Below are 20,845 nucleotides of genomic sequence, written 5' to 3'. Positions count from 1 at the left end.
ATAAGAGAAACTTAAAATGAAAAACAAACCATTTTATAATACAATCTTATAAGACCTTCTTATAACACATAGTCTTATAACATCCAGTTATAACTTAACCCAAAAAAAACAAATATCCCCTTACTGATTTGTTCATATGTTCCATTATCTAATTTCCATCAATTCATGATAATTAATTAATTAATTAATTAATGGTCTTATTGTTGTTGGGTGGTTTTAAATTCAAGCTCGATTCTAGGAAGATAAGTTAAAATCAGAGATTATCTAACTACTTGGAATCAAATTATATTTTATATATAGCTAATTTTAAGGAAAAGATCCTATACTTTCTATCAATTTATATTCCATACTTCTACTAAGCCGGCCAGTTGGGCCAGTTGGGTACACATATTTGTACTGTCGCATTCTAATAGTATACACCGGAAATAAGATTGTTAAATAACTCCCTAAACCACAAAGCACACAACTCCAATCATATAATTCTTGCCTTTTACCAGACGAAGAGAGAGAAAAAGACAGCGAGGCAAAATAGTGAAAAAGAGTAGAGAGCTCCAACGTTATTTAAGGTTATCGAGAGGGTGGGAGAGTTTGCAGCTCATATCCCATTTTTTTCTCTCTTCTTCTTCAGAGTCTTTTCATTTCTCTTCTCTTTCCAAAGAAAGACAAAAAGACCACCACTAAATTCAGGTACCACCTTCTTTTTTCTTCATCTTCTCTGCACTGTTTTTCTTATAAATGACCATGCACTGTTCCCCCCCCCCATACTGGGGTCTTTTTTTGCATAGCATTTACACAACTTATTATTATTGGATCTCTCATTTCTTTCGAGCTCATTCTTGTTAATAAAACAAGTATACACATAATTTTAACGACCATGTGTTTTGCTCTCTATATAAATTTTGTTAGTTTCACTAGACTATATTTTTGAGCAAGCGGGAATGAAAGGAATGATCATGGGTATTGGAAGGAGTTTTCTTCTGTATGAATAAAGTAATAAATTATATGTCTATGATTGATTGTTTGTAGCTTTCTCCTTTTTTTTTCCATGTACTCATGTGTTTTTTTTCTTCCTTTATGACTTTTAGTGAATGTAGTAAGCAAATGAGTGTGAAATGGACCCAAGATCTCTGAAGATGAAATGTAAAAGTTTTAATAATTAATGATTTAAGACTCTAGTTTATGACTGTCATAATCAAAACTACTGAATTATAGATGCCCCCTGCTTTTGGTTTTTGACTAATAGATCTGGGCTGATCTCCTTTTCACTAAATTTCGTATGTTGGTTAAATTTTTACTTCTAAAATTATTAGAATTACACAATTCTTGCTTTAGATCCAAGTCTGGTCGATTCGTTAACGATGTTTGATCTAGCTCTTTTTTTGATTCCTTACTTGTGTTGAATATATTTATTTCACTTTCCCACTTTGTTCTGCCACTTTTTTGTATTTTTGGTTTGGAGAATTGAAAAAAGGAGGAAATATGTAGTTACATCATTGCCATCTTTACTTGGCACAGTGAAGTGCGATTTGTTTTTTTTAGTTGAATTCTACGCCATTTCTTCTCTTGTATTGGATCATGAACTCTTCCATTTATTGTTACAAAGCGTCTTGTCAAATCTTCTTATAGAGGTGGGGAATTTAGTTTGGAACAAAGTTTACTGAATCATGTGTTGGTGCAGGTATTAGATTGTCTTTTGGAACATGAAGAGCAAAGATAAAGATGGCAAGCCATTGTCTTATCCTGATAAAAGCTCTAGAATGGTCCCAATGACAATAATGTTTTTGGTACTATGTGGCTTTTCATTCTATCTTGGTGGCATTTTCTGCTCTGAGAAGGATAGAATTAACACAAAGGATGTTGTCAGAACAGATCAATCCAATAAGGAGAGCAGTTCTTCTCCTCTTCAGATTAAGCCTGTATCTTTTTCGGAATGCAGCGCCGATTTACAAGACTTTACACCATGTACAGACCCAAAGGTATACGTTGGCTACTGGACATTCTGCTTATTCAACCTTTTTGATTTACTGCATCTCGAGCTCAAGTCCTGCCTTTCGTTTTATTGCAGAGGTGGAAGAAGTATGGAAACCACCGGCTTACCTTTCTGGAACGTCATTGCCCCCCAATTTTCGAAAGGAAAGAGTGCGTAATCCCTCCACCAGATGGTTACAAGCCACCAATCAGATGGCCCAAGAGCAAGGATCAATGCTGGTATAGGTAAGGACATGCTATATGTATTTGATTTATCATGAGAAAGATTATTTTAGCTAAAATTATATTCCTGGGTAAATATATTACTTTCGCGAGACCACTGATTGTGGCATATGTGTTTGTCTTCAGAAATGTCCCATACGATTGGATTAATAAGCAAAAATCTAATCAGAACTGGTTGAGGAAGGAAGGGGACAAATTTATTTTTCCTGGAGGAGGTACTATGTTCCCTAAAGGTGTTAGTGCCTATGTTGACCTGATGCAAGACTTGATCCCTGAAATGCAAGATGGGACAATTCGAACTGCTATTGATACTGGTTGTGGGGTGAGTAGTTGAATCTTTGGAAAACCAATACAGGGTGTGATTCCCGGAAATCTACTGTTGCACTCTTTCTTGATATACATCACTGCTATCTAATGATCTGGGTCTTCACCTTTTCTTTTCATGATTACGTGTCTTGATCACTAGCAAATGATTTTCAGAGACAATTTCATGAATACGTCCTTCGCTTTTCTTGTTTTTCTGTAGATCTTTTCTGAAAAAAAAAAAAATAATAGCAAGGCATTTATTTTATATGTTTAATCTTTATATTCTGTTTGGTCACTCTCTTTTTTTTACAAAGATATTTGCTGTGTTTGTTGGATACATCATACATCAACCTACCTCTGCCCTTTTACAAAAAACCTTTGGTCAACTCATACCTTTTCCATTTTAGTATTATTATTAATTTTTAATTTTTATCATTATTCTCACTTATTATTATTATTTTATTTTTTGTGGTTTATTTTTACCCTGCCTCTGAGTCCAAATCTGATCCTGCCATCATTGTTCATTGGCTCTCAACATTCAAGATAACTCTTCTTGTTGGTCAATAGGTTGCAAGTTGGGGTGGAGATTTGTTAGATCGTGGGATTCTTACCATTTCTCTGGCACCACGTGATAATCATGAGGCTCAAGTTCAATTTGCACTTGAACGTGGTATTCCAGCAATCTTGGGTATCATTTCGACACAGAGGCTTCCGTTCCCTTCCAATTCATTTGATATGGCTCACTGTTCAAGATGCCTTATACCATGGACAGAATTCGGTACTCTCATCTCTCTTTTCTCTTTCAAGTTTTATTCAATGAGATATATTAGCATCTCGTTCCAGAATATGGGGCTCAGATTGAATTTGGACCAGAGGGAAGGTGAAATACACCTAAACATATTCTGGCACAATGATATCCAATAAAGTGATCTGGCTTTCATGATTGCATCTTTTGGATACAGCGCATCTTAAAAAAAATTATGGTTCTCATATTTACCATTTCGAATTAGTTGTTTTTTTCCCACTACAAAGAATTGATTTGGATTGGTTGTGTTGTCTTCTGTGGATTTTTCGGTTGAAGGTCAAATTCTTATTTTCTTTTCTTCCTTTGGGCAAGAAATTATGTTACTTCATTTTAATAATTGTGTAGTTAACAACACCGAATGACTTCTTTCCAGGTGGGATTTACCTTCTTGAAATACAACGCATACTTCGGCCTGGGGGATTCTGGGTCCTCTCTGGCCCACCAGTGAACTATGAGAACCGTTGGAGGGGATGGAATACGACTGTGGAAGAACAGAAATCTGATTATGACAAATTACAGGAGTTGCTCACCTCTATGTGCTTCACATTATACAACAAGAAGGATGACATTGCTGTGTGGCAGAAGTCTCCGGATAATAGTTGCTATGATAAACTTACTAATCCTGATGCCTACCCTCCCAAGTGTGATGATGGCACGGAGCCTGATGCAGCATGGTACACCCCTCTTCGACCTTGCATCGTTGTTCCAAGTCCAAACTTCAAGAAATCTGGTTTGAACTCTGTGCCAAAGTGGCCTGAGCGACTACGGGTTGCCCCTGAACGCATTTCAAATATTCATGGTGGGAGTGCAAGTGCCTTTAAGCACGATGACAGTAAGTGGAAGGTGCGGGTGAAGCACTATAAGAGCTTACTTCCAGCAATTGGGACTGAAAAAATACGGAACGTGATGGATATGAACACAATGTACGGAGGCTTCGCAGCTGCAGTAGTCAATGATCCACTTTGGGTCATGAACGTTGTATCTTCCTATGCTGCTAATACACTGGCTGTGGTCTATGACAGGGGATTGATTGGGACATATCACGACTGGTAATTATATTCATACACACATACACATAATCATGCAATTTAGATAGGAATGCTAATGTGCATCAGTTACTTGTTTTAGTAGATAACCGATGTGTAAGCTTTGACTTTTGAACATTACAGTTCTAAGAAACTTACTATTCTCATGTTAGGTGTGAGGCATTCTCGACATATCCTCGAACATACGATCTTCTGCATCTGGATGGCCTCTTTACTGCTGAGAGCCAAAGGTAAGACCCTTTACTTGAGTTGGTATTTTTATTAATTTTACATACAGTGGTGTTGTTCTGCAACCTGTAAATGGGGACAGTGTACCATGTATGCACCATTTTCATGCAAAAAATGAAAAAAGATTAGCTTGTACTCAAGGATGATATTATTCCTTTTTGGAAACGTACTCCATGAGGAGGGAAAAATAGTATTTAAGTTTATTCTTGGCAAGATTTGAATACATTGTTGTATGGTTATATATAGATGTTGGCATGAGTAGCCATGTAGACATACATATGAAGTAGAAAGATCTTAGATGCGTTATAAAATACAACTAAGTCACGTTTGCAACAAGTCTAAATTTAGTGATTACCTTGGGCAGGTGCGATATGAAATATGTTCTGCTGGAGATGGATCGAATTCTGCGACCTAATGGGTACACAATAATCAGGGAATCTAGTTATTATGTGGATGCTATATCAACAATCGCCAAAGCAATGAGGTGGAGCTGCCGCAAAGAAGATACGGAGTATGGTGTAGAGAAGGAGAAGGTCCTGATCTGCCAAAAGAAACTCTGGTACTCCTCAAATAGCAGTTAACAAAGAAACACGGAAAGGATATAAGAAGCATGCGCTGAACGTCTCCTTGAAAAGTTTGTAGAGATATGTTTCAGCTTCAACAGCCAGAAATTTGTGGAGAACAGAAGTTTCCATACAATTTTCAAGGTGCAGACCACAATTTTTCTCAAAGAAGTCAAGAATCCTACGAAAATCTGAGTGCCTCGTCAAGATCAGATAAATTGACCAAATAATACCATTCATCATTTTTCTGTTGCTACATAAATATATTCTTTATTTAGATTTAGGTGATTTCCATGTTGGGGTTTGTTTTTTCCCTTATATTTAATTTTCTGTCTCTGCCAATTCTTCTGTAGGCAGAATTTGTACTGATTAATATAAGAGCTAAACAACCATAGCTTCTGATGGTGTTTAATGAGAATTTGTTGATTTGCACCTGTTTTGATTTCGCAAATGTAAGAGTCCTATTTCCATTTCTCTCTGTTAAGGGTCAAAATGAGTCAAAAACTGAAAATAGGCTCCCACTTGTATTAATCTTTGGTGTGCTTGGAGCCTTGGCAGAAAAAATGCCTTGAAGCATTTTTTTTTGTTTTGTTTTGTTTTTTTTTTTTTTTTTTTTTTTTTGTTGATTGGTAATCTTGTTTTAAATGAGATTAGTAACTCCTTGATGCTGGCGGGTTCGAGCCCCAGATGGCCAGACCTCTGGTATCATCACCCAAAGGTTTTACCGACTTTGCTAATCGGCACCTGCATCCCTCTACAAGTTCCTTCATGGATGGCGCAGTTTATCTGTTCTTGCTTTGTAAATGTGAGCTTGTCCTCCTCTCCGCAAGTAAGCTTCAGATTTGCAGCCTTAATTTCCAATAATGCTTGAAGCAGCCACACTAGGACCTTAACTCTCTATGGCAATAGCAGCAAACACCCCTAAAGTTTCATATATTGTGTCAAAATGTACAAAGCAAAGCTGAAACAATATGAAATAAAGCATAGTTCAGGAGTGGTCCTAAACTTTCGAACAATATGCACCAAGCAAGCAATGGTTCGATGTTCAACACATAAAGAAGCACCATTTCAGGTCTGGATAGCTAAGGAAGGTGGTGGCCTGAATATCAAAAGTATGCACAAATGGATTAAGGCTGCCTATTGTAGTTTGGTTTCTTAAGATTGTGGCAAAGGAAGATAGTTTGTGGGTGAGATGGGTCCATTTCATCCGTAGAGATTGATATAGTGTCCTAGAGACTAGAAGAATTGCAAATGGTACTAAAACTAAGCTTTGGCATAACCTCTGGGCTCCGGGGCAGCTCAAATCCATTGTGCAGGAATCTTCTAGTTACCCATGGTTGGTATCACTTGTTTGACTGAGAAGCTACTCGAGATGTTTCAGTAACTAATGGGAGAAACCAGGCTATTGATCTACTGCAAGACATGGAGATTAAACAAGCTATCCTTAGTACTTCTATTGATAGCAGACTTGAAGCTGATACAACTGTCTGGATGTCTTCACATACAGGAGTATTCCCTACTAAATCTGCCAAGCAAGCCATAAGGAGAGTCTCAAGTCTCAACCAAAGTTATTATCGCAAAAAAAGAGTCTCAACCAAAGTGAGATAGGCGAACCCAAACCTAGTGTGCGGTAAACTAATGTATCCTAGGCACTCATTTTGCACTTCAGCAATTATTTTCCTGCAGCTCGCAAACCCAAGGCAACCTCATACGTACTGCTAGGGTAAGCATTGCTTAACAGATAATTCGGCGTGCCAAATATCATCAAACTAAATTCTCATCATTGCCTAAGACTTGGACTGTCGTATAAGCCAGTAAATTCTCAACATTAAGACTTGGACTACCGTACTGCCGTATTGGCCTGTAAATTCATCATTGCGTAAGACTTGGACTTGAATACTTATTCAAGTATGTAATGGTTCTGTAGATACTGGCGTATCGGTCAGTAACTTCTCGTCATTGAGTATGACTTGGACTACCATATTGGCCTGTAAATTCATCGTTGTGTAAGACTTAGCTTGGACTTGAATACTTATTCGAGTCAAGTATGTAATGGTTCCTTCGTTTCTGAATTACAATAATTCATCTAGTACAGCTGGTTATGTAGAGCAGGAACATTGACTTGTGAGTGTAGCATGAACTTTTATGACATAAATGTCCGAGGTTTTCTAACTACATACATCTTCCCTTTGTTTACATGCACTTTCTGATGTTGATCACTCGGTTGAGATTTCTTACACAATAAAGTGATCTACTTCTCTACACGTCAATAGTCGGATTTCTACCAATAAAAGAGCAGAAGGACCTCAATTAATAGTCCCACATTGCCCCAGAAAGTAACAGTGACGGAAAGGCAAACTACAAAGTAAGGCCTCAAATATGTTTCAACCCATACTTTTGGCTAAGATCAAGTGTGGTGTCTGTTCTTATCAGTTTAATATCTGATATGTGAATATTAAATTAATTTTTCTATAAGGGGAGAGTCCACAAATTTCTGGACCGCAGACTAGCAGAAAATTTGTTTAGGTTCTTAGTTTCTCTTCTAATATGGCTCTAAACTCTCCTTTCTCTCTTACTATTTTCAACCTTTCCTCAATTTTCAAAATAATTTCTCTTCTCAATTCTTTTCTCTCTTCTCAATTCTTCATCAAACGATTGAAATTTAGTTATCATCTTCTCATCAATTATGATATTGATTGGTAGGATTATACAGATGCACTTGATCACCTCTCTACACTTGATCACCTCTCTACATCTGGAATGCTAGATTTATTTCAAAGGATATACTCCTGTTCAGTAAGGTTGTAACGGCTAGCATTCATCCAAACAGTAGAAGAAGAAGAAGAATTGTGAAGTTGTTGTGTCCGTCTGTGTCGAAGCACTATGTACAAGACGTAGTGGTGTCGGAAGATGAGAAGGTGGACATGGGGTTCATCTCTCATTTCTTCGGCCTAGCCCTACTGGTGCGGCTACTGTCAAGCTCAACAGACACTTAATCGGCAGTGTGTCGTCCTTTTCTTCTTCCCTCACTTGGAAATCCTCCTTCGGCTCCCGCGGTTTCCCCACCGACAATGATCCTATTATAGTCCATGGCGCGCAAGCTCTGCAACGAACTCCAGAACCAAGAGTAAGTACTATTGGATCATTATTGACTCTAGTTTTTGTTTCTTTTCTTATTTAATTCCTACTTGTTAATTTGGTTCTTCTGTTCCTCCAGCCTCATTGTTTACAAACATATGTTCTAGTATATTTCAGCTAATGAAGAAAGAAATACTTCCATCCATACGAACCCCCAGTATCCCACCCTAAAATTTATAAGGGACATATGGTGATTTGCACAACATGGTGGCTTCACAGTTTCATTTCTACGTGGATTATATGTGTCTGAAATCTTGAGAAAATAGTTCATGCTTATAACTTCGTAATAACTAGTTTGGGTTATTTTATATCTTTTCATCTCGTGATTTTGTTATTTCACTTATTTGGGATTGATCATGAATTATGACATGAATATTGCCTTTCCCAACTAGCAAAGTGTCATATTGTTAGTTCAATTGATGACACATTCACCTCTTGATAATTCGAGATATAGTTTAGATGGGGATCTTCTTTGCTGATTTACCACAGTCTATAAGCCTTTAGCTAGATTTTGGTGGTTATTTTGGAAGTGTTAGAGTCTTCCTTTTTCGTTTGGAGTATAATTGTAATAGTGCATTGGCAGACTGGCACCCTTCTTATTTTTTTATTTTAAAACTATTTTTTATTGCGTTCATTATCTATATTACCATTTTGGTTGAATATATGCTCTTTTTTTTTCTCTTTTTTTTTTATTACAGACATGTTTGATCATTTATTTTTTCTTTTGAAACTGCAAGTCTGGTGCCTCTTTACTAAGTAGTACGAAATGCATGTCCACAAAGCAGAGGAGGTGGCCCAAAGATATAACCTGGCACCCACATGGAGATAAGTTATTTTATGTGTATACTGCTGATGGTCGAGACTCTCAGATTTCAATCATGAATCTAAATACAACTCATAAGGTAAGGACTTGAATTCATTTTGTTAATGTTGCCTCATTAGTTGTTTAAGTCGAACAATTTTGAATTTGGAGAATTGAATAGTGCATTAACATTCTTTGATTACTTAATTAGTTAATTAGACTAAAGTACCCCATGGTGGCTTCTAGTGTTCTATTTAGTAAGTGCCATTGTTTAACCTTATAATGAGGAAATAAAAGTGTTCTCTTATTGATTTTTTTTTTTTTTTTTTTTTCCTGAAACATTCTTAGGTTCCATTTTGTTGGCTTGTTAATTCCTACATGTTGCACTTTTCTACATTTTGTGTCTTAATGAAATTCGACGACAACCTTACCGATTTTCCTTCTGTTTAGGACGGAGTGAATGTTTAGCATATTTGTGAGTACATTATTGGCGTGCTTTTATTCTTTCAAGTCATGGTCTAATGTTAATTGACTCGAAGTTAGTTTTTTTGTTTTGAATTAGGGGTATATTCCTCATATTTCATAGATATTTTTTTGTTTTTTCAGTTTGTGCTTGTCTTCGTTTATGGATCCATAAGCTCAAAAGGGCAAGTGCGCTCATTATTTGAGAGGTAGATGGTTCGAATCCATCTAGATCCGCATGCAAATTATTTAGTTTGTTTCTTCTTAAGAATTGACCATTTCATTCAATTGTATTAAAGAGAGGACGCCTTTTGAGTTTGAATGTCGTGCAATACTATTATGTAGTTTTTGTGAAGAGGCAAACCTATTTGTCATGTAACATATGGGCTTGAGGGAAGTAAGTTGTAACTAAATTTAGCTGACTTGCACTTACTTTTGCTCAATTTGCTTGTTTACCAAGGGATGCGCATACTAAGTACTCACTGCATAATAAGTACTTACTGCATAATAATGTCGTGTAGGCAGTGTTTGTTCCCATGTCAAACCCAAGCCTTATAGAGCAGTATGAATATGCAAACGAGCACAATATAAAATGCCTGATCATCATGATTGAAACTGGTCTGTCTCAAACATACTCTCTAAAGGTAATTTTAAGATATAAGAGACATAGAAGACAGAATATAAGCAGTCAAGGTGTTTTGATTTCTCTGAACTTGTTACTCATCATATGGTGAATGTTTGTCTTTGTCAATGGATCCATAAGCACATCTCAAAAGGGTAAGAGCGCTCATTATTTGAGAGGCTGATGGTTCGAATCCATCTGGATCCACTTCTAATTAATTGTTTAATCTAAAAGAGGCACAATTTTTTTTGTGTTTCTCTTTCCCCATCTATTTCATGATCATATTACAACTTAAGATAATATTACACAAGACTTTGGATTCGATAGTTTTTTACTTGTACGCATAACTAATTTAAGAGGAAGCAATAACTTGTTTCAAACAACATCCAAAATTATGAAGAACATATATTTTTTTCTACACAAATTTAAAGTGAACTCAAACAATTGCATTAAACTTGAGAAAGAACATTGGCTACGTGATTCTAAGGTCTTAAAGTCTACTGTAGCCATAATAGGGCGAAAGCTTCAACAAATGTGGCCTCCTACCAAGTCAGGGTCTCCCAAATGATCATCTCTGCAAGAGACAAGTGGAAATGCATCAAAGCGAGACATGAAATATGATTTCCACTCATCTGCGATTTCACGATGATGTTTTTCCCAAAACGTCGCGATTTTTGGCATTGGACAATTTGCTTCCAAATTCAACTTTAAAAAGTGGTTTGGAACACGCCCAATACCAATGACTTTAACGTCGCGATTGAATGCTAACTTTAACGGCATAAAAGTGTGACAACATGCCATTGAGAAATACACAATTGCAACGCTATACTTTGACGCTGCAAGATAACCATGTTCAGGTAGCAACATCCATTTCTCCTCAGGAGCATCACCCTTAAAGTGTAATAGACTTCCCTCACAACGAGTCACGTTTTCATGACTGAACATCCGTATGTAATCTTCCTTACTTGCGTGCAACTCTGAAATCAGATTAACTCGTACTTGGACCCAGCCCTCCTCCCCATACCCCAATGCCATGGCCAAGGCCCTAAATCCACAGTTGCCGTCACCCTTTGGATCTTCAATATCCAAAATTAAAGGTTGTAGAACGTCTAGGAAGTAATCTAGATAGGGATAGAAGGAGCAATCACCCATATCCTTACCAAACTCAACCTAAAACAATAACAAATGGTTATCTTGGTGCTTGTAATAAATAAAATGAGAATTATGTGAATGCACCTTTTTCGTTGTTACTATGGGGGTACTGTCTAAAGAATCTCTAACACACACCGTTTCAAGGGTATAACAACATCTCACTATGTAACTATTTTTCTTTTCATTAATATAGTTTCTACTTAATCATAAAATCCTTAGCATGAATTTACCTTCCGTTTTGCTTTCATTGTCTCCTTCATCAGCTCAGGAGTGATAGGTGAAGCATCTTTATATCTAATAACTGGCACAGGAGTATGTTTTTAAGTCAAAAGAGTACCCATCTTTGTTTCACGGTTTCACCAACATTGTTGGGGTTTATGTTACAGAATCTTTGTGGTTGATTTAGTGAAAGGATGTAGGTCCTAGGATGCTGCATTTATGAAATTAATCTAAGTAACGTGATTAGTATTGCCAACCAAGATGTAGTATGGACTATAGTATTCTATATATTCTATTGGAAATGTTTATTATCCTTTTGAAGTAGCGGTCGTTCGACTTCTCTTCTGAATGTATGATGTACATACTTTCTCCTGTAGGGTAATAACCTTATGAGGATTCTTAATGTAACATCATTTGCTGTGTCAGGATACGTATCTACTGAAGGAAGAAACTGTAAAATGTAAACTGTAAACTCTTCTTTCCAAATGTTGTTATCAAGGTACCTTATTTTTATTTGCTTATTTAGTTTATTTTTGTTACCTAGTGTTGATTGCTGTTATGGGCTTATAAACAAAGTGAAAACAAATTTGAGTGATTAGAATGTTTTGTTATTGACTTTGGGGGGAGTTCAATTGAAGGAACATGACTTGTATTTAGGGATGGAAGTGATGATGATGATGGTGTTGTATTTTATAATTTGAGATTGGTTATAAATGTCGATTTTGAGTTTGGAAGAGAATCATATCAAAGTTGAAATTTATGTTTGTTCAATTGATATAAAAAGTTTGTTTATTTACTGGATTATTCTACAGAAGTCATAGTTTGAACTAGAGAATTCCAAGGGCGTTTATTTGGATTTAGATTTTGGAACAAAGTAGTGAACTGAGCTACAGTCTTGGAATTTTGCTTTTGGAATTGTTATCTTATTACCTGTACTATGAGTTTGACTTTTGTCGTGAAAGCCAAGACCATGCATATTGGCTGACTTTATCTCTTAGTATCTCTCCGATTGGGCGTGAGCGAAGCTGCAGTCAACATTTTATTCAATTTTCTTTTCAATCCGGTTCCATATAATGTTAATCCGGTTTCTTTTATTCAACTATGAAGCCTGATTTTTTGCTTACTACATCAGTTTCTTAAACCAATGAAAGTAAGTAACCACGCCATATGATGGTTTGATAGTTTGTTTTTATAGCCAATACGCTAAAATAGTTAGAGGAGACATAAAAAAAAATGATTGAAATCACTCAAATCAGCACCACAAAATGACACTGACATAGAATTGGGCTCAGTGCTCAAGTACAAACACTACAAGAAAAATGACTTTTGGCCACAGGTACAGATTAGCTTTAGCCACGGTCATAGGCTGTTGCATAATAACCACGGGCTTTAGCCGTGGCTAAAACTTTTGACAGGTGTGGCCAAATTTCTGTGTGGTTTGAGTTTAATTGGTTTTTTAGCCACGGTCATGTTTCTATCTCTATTAACCGTTGATAGACCTGTATTTTTCTCATCCATTGATATAATGAAAATTAGATGGAGCATGAAATGAACCGGCCCAAAAATTCTACCGAATTTTACCCGCACAAATACTCTCTTGTTCATCGAAAGGTTTTTTTTTTTTTTTTCGATAATACAAAAACAAATACTCGTCTCAATTTTCTTCCCCTCTCCTCTCTCACAGCAGTGACGCAGACACGCCACCCCCCTCTCTCTCAGGTAACCCTTTCTCTTTTTTTTCTTCTTATGCTAATCTCGTTTTGAACATCTCTAAATCGTTATATTTTCGAGAAAAACTTCATCTTTAATCACTAGGTAATTGTTCTTCGTCTTTCTTCTCATGTCTCTCTATCCCCTCTCACAATTCTTGCTTTTTAAGAGTTAGTGTTTACCAATTTCGATGAAAAGGTAGTGTTTGCAAGGTTTGTTTTGTTAAAATTTAGTTTAAATGAAATAATATCACTCATGGTTTATAATATTTGTTGTGAACAGGTCCGGATTATTGGTTTTTTCATTTACATCAAGGTGAGTTTTTCTCCCATCTCTGGTTTGGTGTTAACTTTAAATGGGTTTTTTCTAGAAAAGTTGAAATTTGTTTTGTTTTACTTCTCTTGGTTATAGATATTGTTAGTACTGATTCTATCACCAAATGGGGTTGTGTTATTGTTATACTAGATAATCCCCCGTGCCTTAAGGCACTCATCAGCACGGTTTCTGAACAAAGTTGCGTAGAGGAATGGTCTTACGATTTTCCACTTCGTTTCCCTAGGGCACTCATGCTTTGGCAGGCACCAGAGCAGCACCCCACTAGAGCTACCTAGGCTCCAAGAAGAAAATGGGCCTATAAACTCCATTGTATTATCTTTTATTGCGTAATACACTAATATCTTAACTTTGAAAAAATTCCGCAAACTGGAATGACCACGCATCAGTAACAGTTTGGGTTTTAGGTTCAAGTCACCATAGTTTCATATAGAGACTATTATCAGCAGTTTTTTATTTTGATTTTAAGCTTCTGCAACTTAAAATAATAAAACAAACAAAATGGACAATGGCATGGTTCGAACCATTGACCAACTTGACGGATACAGAAGCATGCAAATGGGCCGGCCTCATTACACTTCATGAAATTTGACGGTGCACATTAAATTAGTATCTACAAACAAACATCTCGGGAAATTAAAAAACTTATTGGCCATCCGATGGGTGTTAAAATTAATCTAGGCCGTTGTTTGTATTTGCCTATTTGTTATTTTGTCTTCTAGTGCCCAAAAAACCCTAGCTTACTATATAGATGTTAGTCCTGATTCTAAGTTAAAATGGGTTTGTGTTGGTTGTTTGAGTTTTTTAGGTATAACTAAGTTCAATAAAATCATATTTGTTTGGTATATGACTTACTAGATGATAGATATTTGCTACTTGTTGACGTGATGTACTTGCATTATGTTCTCTATTTATTATATCATGCGCTTTAAGGTGTAGTTCGGATTTGTTAATTGCGATAGAAGTTGTAGTGTTGATTAGCTAAGTGTTGGGCATTTTTATGAAATTCAAATCAATGTTTTGTAAGGTTCAATATACCCATTTGTTATTCATTTTAGAAGAAATAATTTAATATATTTAATATTTTATTATATTGTAAGTGAGAGTGTCTCACATACAAATTCATTATGATTCTAAGCACCCTAAGAATCCATTTGTCGATACCAAGATTAGTAACTTGGATGCTCTTTGTTGTTATTGATACTTCTTCTAAACCAAAGCCTAGTGTTCACGGTAGTCTCAAGAAGTAATCGTTTTAATATCGAGTATGTTGTTGAAGTGTGTGGTAATTGGTAGAAGTGAGTAGGAGAACCCTTACTTGCTTCTTTTTATTTTTATGCTCCTACTCTATATTATACTGAATGCAAGTTAAGATATTGCTATTGGGTTAACTCAAATACACTGCTAATGTGGGCAGTATAATTATATTTCTTCTAGATAATATCCTACTTGGTTGCATATGATATCATCTTTGTTGTTACTGTTCTTTATCTAGTTTCAATTTTCTTTTTTTAAGTGAGAATGTAGTTTGTTTTTTTCTTATGCATGCCTCAATCAATCCATTTTTTGTGTGTTTCCAATTTATTTGAATTTATAGGTGCAACTAGGTTAGATTGATTGTTGGATGTAGTACTTGTGCTATTTTAGTCTCTCCCCAGTGTGGAGTTCATTATTTACTTATGTGGTGGTCTATTATGTGTATGGTTTACCTGCCATTGTATTTTCAGCTCTTACTATTTTTGATTTATTCGTATTGCAAGAACTACAATATGGAGGGGTTTGGGGTGATAGATAAAAGTTGGATTGATCTACCAAAAGAGGACAATCGTTTTATTCATGGTGTTAATCAATTTGTACAATTTGCAAGGGATAATTGTCACCACAAGGATGTGATCCCATGTCCATGCGATAACTGTAGAAATAGGGGTCGAGCACTAACCCATGAGGTGGTCACATTGCATTGTTACCAAAAGGGCTTCTACAAACAGTATACATTTTGGAGAATGCATGGAGAAACAAGTCAGCTACCAAGTGTGGCATTTGAAAGGGGTGGAAGGTCAAATTCCACTAATTTTGAGGTGGGAGGGGACTTCCCCTTTTTTGAGGAGAATGTTGCATTCAGTACCGTTGTAGAAGAACTTGACGGTGATAACTTGGATGCTGTTATTGAACAATGTTCAACAGATGGTGCTCGAGGAATAGTTGAGGAAGATCCTATAGTTGAGGAAGAGCTGACACAATTGAGTCCGATAATTTTCGTGAGGCTTTGAGTCCCTTATATCCTGATTGTGAGAACTTTACAGTTTTGAAATTTGTCGTCAAGTTGTTTCGGTTAAAGGTTACACATGGGTGGATAGACAAGAGTTTTACGGGACTCCTCGTATTACTTCATGTGGCTTTTCCACGTGACAACAAGAATGCTTATAGGGCAGAAAAATTAATAAAAGAGTTGGGCCTTCAATATGAGAAAATTGATGCTTGCCTGAATGATTGCATGCTATTTTGGAGAGATGATGATTGGAGGGATACTTGTACTATGTGTGGAGCGTCAAGGTACAAATATGCTGATATCGAACAAAGGAAGAAACATATTAGGATTCCAGCTGATATATGCTTGTTTAACACTACTTAGAGGTTTGAACTCTCTAAATTGATGCAAAAGCACTCAAGGTTCCTTACTCACGATCTTCGTTTCGTAGAGTTTGAATAAGGATTCGAACTAACCTAAAGTTTAGAACAACTACAAATTGGATGTTACAATTAAGGGAACTAAGGAGTAAGGTTATAATATTAAAGCTAGGATTTCCTTCCTACACAAACATTAAGAAAGACATTAAAGTTTGAAAACATGCACTAAATACCAAAATAGAGATTTGAAAGAAAAGGTGGAGAGTTAATCCTCCTCATGTGAAACTATCATTAGATGTTGATTTGAAAAAGGTTATTTGATCCTTCCTAGACTCATAGACAAGCCCCTAATGAAAGAAAAGATTTGATCCCTAGCATGTATGGCTCACTTAAGAGCTCACACATGCTAGCAAGTGGAACTAAACAATGACTTATCTCTAAGCTCATTGCTTTGATTCCTAACTAGACACTACACCAACTATCATTTTGGGATAGGGTGTAGAGCTAGTTGTTCTTCCTAACAACCTACCAAACCAACAAAAATTGATTTACCCTCACATGAGTTGGATTAACCCCCAAAAAGGAAGTTAGCTCATGATCCTTGGGACAAGGATTTATAAACTAAAAAAACACAAAAAGAGAGAGAGAAAGGAAGAAGATAAACAATCAAACTCTCGATATATTTATTTTCTAAAAGAAAACAAGTGTTTCCTCCATTAACACTATTACAAGCTTCTTACAAAAACTAAAAACTAACTTCGATTTTTTTTTCACTAAGGAACTAAAATAATGCCATGTGAGGAAAATAAGTCAAGGGAGTAAATGGAGTGTCCCCACCCTTGTCTAATTTCTTCTCCATTTGAGAGAGATCTCATTTCCTCCCGTGAATCATCAAACCACATTAATTCATTTTTATCCACCACATTAAAACAAAGTGACACCTTGCCTTTTTTTTCACTATTAACACCTAATCTAATTTATTACATGCAAGGTGTCAACTTTGCACCAATAATTTGTTATTTTTGTCTTGACATGCTCCATGATTGATGACTCATCCAATCTTGTGGCCCCCGCGATAGTGGGTCCATATGCGATCCGATGGCGGTCCGGTATTTTGGGTAGTTTTACAACTTCCCGCCTATGCGTAGAATTCATCGCCCTGATTGTCTGAGCAGCTCTCTTGTCGCATTCGGAGTCCTGGTTCGAGAGGTAGGAGCTTTGGAAGTTTGATGCTTCTGTGCGGATTTGGAAGAATTCATATATACGCCCGTTCCTCGTGCTTTATCGCAGGAGTTTAACCAATATTTCCATGTTAAGCGCAAATACCGCAATAGTATGAAAACATATTTATTTCATGATTATTAAACACATAATTAACCAAATTTATATGTCTCAATGGGGTTTCATAATACACTTTTGGGTGCTTATCACACTACCCCAAAAACAGATACTTTGCTTGTCCTTAAGCAAAGAAGAGACACTAAAATAGATAAGTGGCCAAAAATGTGTAGTCCTAAACTAATTCTCGTTTCGCAGAGTGCGGTTGCATTGACCATATGCAACAAGGCCTTAAACCACTAGGAATTCCTTAGTGGACGAGTTATAGCCTCGTGAGAGTTTTCGAGAAAAGATACTCACAAACTTCATTTATACTACAACGACTCAATGTGGCTTCGTTTCCTAAATTAATCTCGGATATCCATACATCTCCTTAGCGAGGAGCGAGGATTGATTTCTTTGAAACTCAAGTTAATATGTATTCAATAATTAAAACATCTACATATGATTATTCATGCAGTGAACTTTTCATTGAAATATACTAGCAGGGTTGTTTCTGGATCCCTTAGAGAGCGTACCTAAATGTGTTCTCGCAGGTATGTGTTGAAACACAAATTCACTCAAATTTTTTCCACTTAGGTTTTGTTAACTCCAGTGTGCAGTGGGCACACGTTTCCTCACATCTCAATGACAGTCAGAGGAGCCGATGTCGATCAATCACGTCTACTACTTATTATCACACCACCCTACTCCTAATTGAGCTAGAGGTCTTTATTAGGTATTGTGGGGCTTAGGTGGATAGTGTACAAGAAAATGGAAATAGATAATCAAAATTTACGAGTATGAGAGAATAGGGACTTCATATATTTACACTAGAGAAATCCTTGTTTTCTTTCCTTCTTCTAACTGAGCTTTATAACCTTGTTCTTAAGCCTCTAATGGATTTATTATTATATATATATATATATATATATATATATATATATATATATATATATATATATATATATATATATATATATATTAGATGGCTTAAAAACATGATTCTATTTTTCTTTCTGAAGCAAAAGTAACCGACTTTTATTGGGACAAGTCTTTCTCTTTATTCTTTCCACATTTCATCCTATTTCTCATACTCATCACTTAGGTAGGTTCTTTTATTTGGTTTAATAAATGGGTAAGGAATTTTTGGTGAAAGTGAAAGGTTTGATGAACGGTTCGATTGGAGTGACTAGCGGTAAAATTTGTAACAGTGTAAGAATTTTTAGCTATGTCGATCCAAAGAAGGCCTAAATTCTCGCCTAGGGTTGGTGGTGATCAAGTAAGTAGACGCGTGATTTTCTAATCGGAAAAAGAACTACTCCTCTGTGTCATCACACACAAATCACTAATGTCAAGGTTTTTGGTTAGATTCTCACGGGATTTATAGTTTAAGTAACTAACCGTTGGTTCGAAACTTCTCGCCATGTACAATCGATGATATTTCGATTACATGAATATTCATGAAAAGATGTATAAACTATTGCATGCGTATTATTTAAAGTTTCTTAAAACAAATCCTAATTCGGATACTAATGTGAGATTTCTAGACAATTTTCATCATTGAAAAAGAAACAAGACTTTGTCACTAAGTACAATTATTAATATGAAAATAAAAACTATATATAGGCTACAAGATGCCTAATTTTTGCTACAGGTTTAAAGCACCCCCAAACAGAATGATGCTTAGTCCTCGAAGGACCAATAATTAAAGAGAGAAAGTACCTGAGAATCGTGAGAAAAATTAGGGCTAGATTGCTGGAACAGAGAGGTTGGAGATCATAATATATTATTCAGAAAGAACAAGAAAATGTTCAATAGCACACTAAACATAGCACACGATACATAGCACACGAAATAATGAACCATAGCATACGAAACATGAAAAACAATAGCACACCAAACATAAGGTTTAGCTAGATATATGTACAATGGCAAACTCAAGTTTTACCATCAGCCAGAGGGGCGTGAAAGGGCGTCCTCTTTAAGGAAATGCATTTCCTTAGCATTGTGCCAATAGATAATAGTCGCCAAATTTCTGCCCATTCTTTGTCTCGGATTCCCTCAAATTGGTCTTCATCTTTTCGTCCTTTGGGTAACATCGAACATGCCTCGTATCGAAAAGCGGGGCGTTTCCATTAATGAAACCTTAATGAGCGAATGATTACGTTTCTTTGGGCACATGGAATCTACCTTGACCTGATCATGAAAAGTGGTTGCAAACCTGGGAAATGTGTTTTCATGATTCGCAAGCGGTGGTTGGTAAAATATACCGATCCCGAAAAGTGTGAGCTCGTTTCATTTTGGAGATAACACAACCTAAAATGTTAAATAATGCATGACCCGAGCTAGTGCTGAATCAATACAACGCGACCTCATTGGCGGTAGAAAAATGTCAATCTCCCATAATGTTTAGGAGTACAAATAACATTGCAGTCCCCATGTTCATGGTCATGCTTGCTAATGGAATGGTGATGTTAGCCATGGCACATGGCCATCTCCTTCTCGTTTGATCTCAAGACCATCACCATAAGAGTCGCAAACGCTTGCCTTTGAAAGGAGCGGTAAGAATTATGATAGATGTCGCCAAGATGCAGCGAGGTTCGTGGTATGGAAGGTCCAAAGATAGGGCAAGTTGATGTTCAGAAAAGATATGAGGTGTGTCACCAACTTCGGATTGTGAACCCGTCTAAGTAGAAACCATGCGCATGGTTGAATCTTTGGTGTGTCTTCCATATTAGCATAAAAGTATGCAGCCAAACTTCGGAGAATAAGTTTGGTCGGGTTGAAGAATTAGGGAAGACCACCCAATGTTTGTGATGTAATCATGGAAGAGATGGCCATAGGCATTGGAATCCATCATAGACTGAAAGGATTGCTTTCGGGGAATGAGTTTGGGAGGTACCATGGATGATGAAGATGCAATGTTTGATGAAGATGCCATGGTGGATGAAATAAAGAAATGGGTAACGATACCGCAATTTGGATGGAAAAATGAATATGTAAAAAAAATAGACCCTCTGTAGCACATGTTAAAATTATATTAGTCACAATGGAAATGATGACAATCCTATTAAGCATTGCATACAAAAGAAGACAAAAAGATAAGACAAAATACATAGTAAGATGGAAAACGTAATAACATAGATGATTATATACTTATTGACTTAGTAATATCATGGATTCTTATATTGATCTTGGAGATGCATATTTTGCACCAAACTGTTTAAGTCTACTATTTGTTGGCCGAGCTGCATCTGAATGTCCCTTGGTGGAGAGAGAGTTTGATTTGATTTTCCATTA

The 20,845-nt window shown here is 36.3% G+C and overlaps 2 protein-coding genes, 1 long non-coding RNA gene and 1 pseudogene across 4 annotated transcripts; 3 read left to right on the top strand and 1 right to left on the bottom strand.

Annotated features, from left to right (window-relative positions):
- Nucleotides 1–485: 485 nt before the first annotated feature.
- Nucleotides 486–5,593, top strand: LOC147525290 (putative methyltransferase PMT21). Of its 2 annotated transcripts, none has more exons than XM_086606046.1 (8): nt 486–687; nt 1,679–1,976; nt 2,066–2,214; nt 2,338–2,533; nt 3,085–3,295; nt 3,696–4,371; nt 4,521–4,598; nt 4,961–5,593. In XM_086606046.1, exons 2-8 carry the CDS (start codon nt 1,701–1,703, stop codon nt 5,175–5,177), a joined length of 1,803 nt encoding a protein of 600 aa, XP_086462172.1. In that variant the 5' UTR covers nt 486–687; nt 1,679–1,700; the 3' UTR covers nt 5,178–5,593. The 2 variants fall into 2 exon arrangements, with proteins under 2 accessions (XP_086462172.1, XP_086462180.1); XM_086606054.1 differs by lacking the exon at nt 486–687 and adding an exon at nt 1,170–1,274.
- Nucleotides 5,594–7,536: 1,943 nt separating this feature from the next.
- Nucleotides 7,537–7,689, top strand: LOC147525289 (U2 spliceosomal RNA; annotated as a pseudogene).
- A 210-nt stretch (nt 7,690–7,899) lies between these two features.
- LOC147525288 (uncharacterized) lies at nt 7,900–10,126 on the top strand. The gene is made up of 3 exons (XR_015197924.1): nt 7,900–8,286; nt 9,035–9,199; nt 9,706–10,126. It is a non-coding gene; the product is annotated as an uncharacterized LOC147525288 (long non-coding RNA).
- Nucleotides 10,127–10,708: 582 nt separating this feature from the next.
- LOC147525287 (uncharacterized) lies at nt 10,709–15,313 on the bottom strand. Its single transcript, XM_086578959.1, has 3 exons — nt 15,307–15,313; nt 11,566–11,636; nt 10,709–11,353 (listed from the first exon to the last, which is right to left on the bottom strand). The coding sequence occupies exons 1-3, from the start codon at nt 15,311–15,313 to the stop codon at nt 10,709–10,711; spliced, it is 723 nt and encodes a 240-aa protein (XP_086435085.1).
- Between the last annotated feature and the right edge of the window lie 5,532 nt (nt 15,314–20,845).

Source organism: Coptis chinensis, chromosome 1 (genome assembly GCF_015680905.1).
Source record: "Coptis chinensis isolate HL-2020 chromosome 1, ASM1568090v1, whole genome shotgun sequence".
Taxonomy (NCBI): domain Eukaryota; kingdom Viridiplantae; phylum Streptophyta; class Magnoliopsida; order Ranunculales; family Ranunculaceae; genus Coptis; species Coptis chinensis.
The sequence above is the reverse complement of the archived record's forward strand: the minus strand, read 5'-3'. Positions and strand labels throughout refer to the sequence as shown.

Coding starts and splice junctions, on each gene's coding strand:
- LOC147525290 (XM_086606046.1), top strand. CDS start 1,701: ATGAAGAGCAAAGATAAAGATGGCAAGCCATTGTCTTATCCTGATAAA. Junction 2,215..2,337: donor AAGGATCAATGCTGGTATAG/GTAAGGACATGC, acceptor GTTTGTCTTCAG/AAATGTCCCATACGATTGGA. Junction 3,296..3,695: donor TATACCATGGACAGAATTCG/GTACTCTCATCT, acceptor ACTTCTTTCCAG/GTGGGATTTACCTTCTTGAA.
- LOC147525287 (XM_086578959.1), bottom strand. Junction 11,354..11,565: donor CAATGAAAGCAAAACGGAAG/GTAAATTCATGC, acceptor TTATTGTTTTAG/GTTGAGTTTGGTAAGGATAT.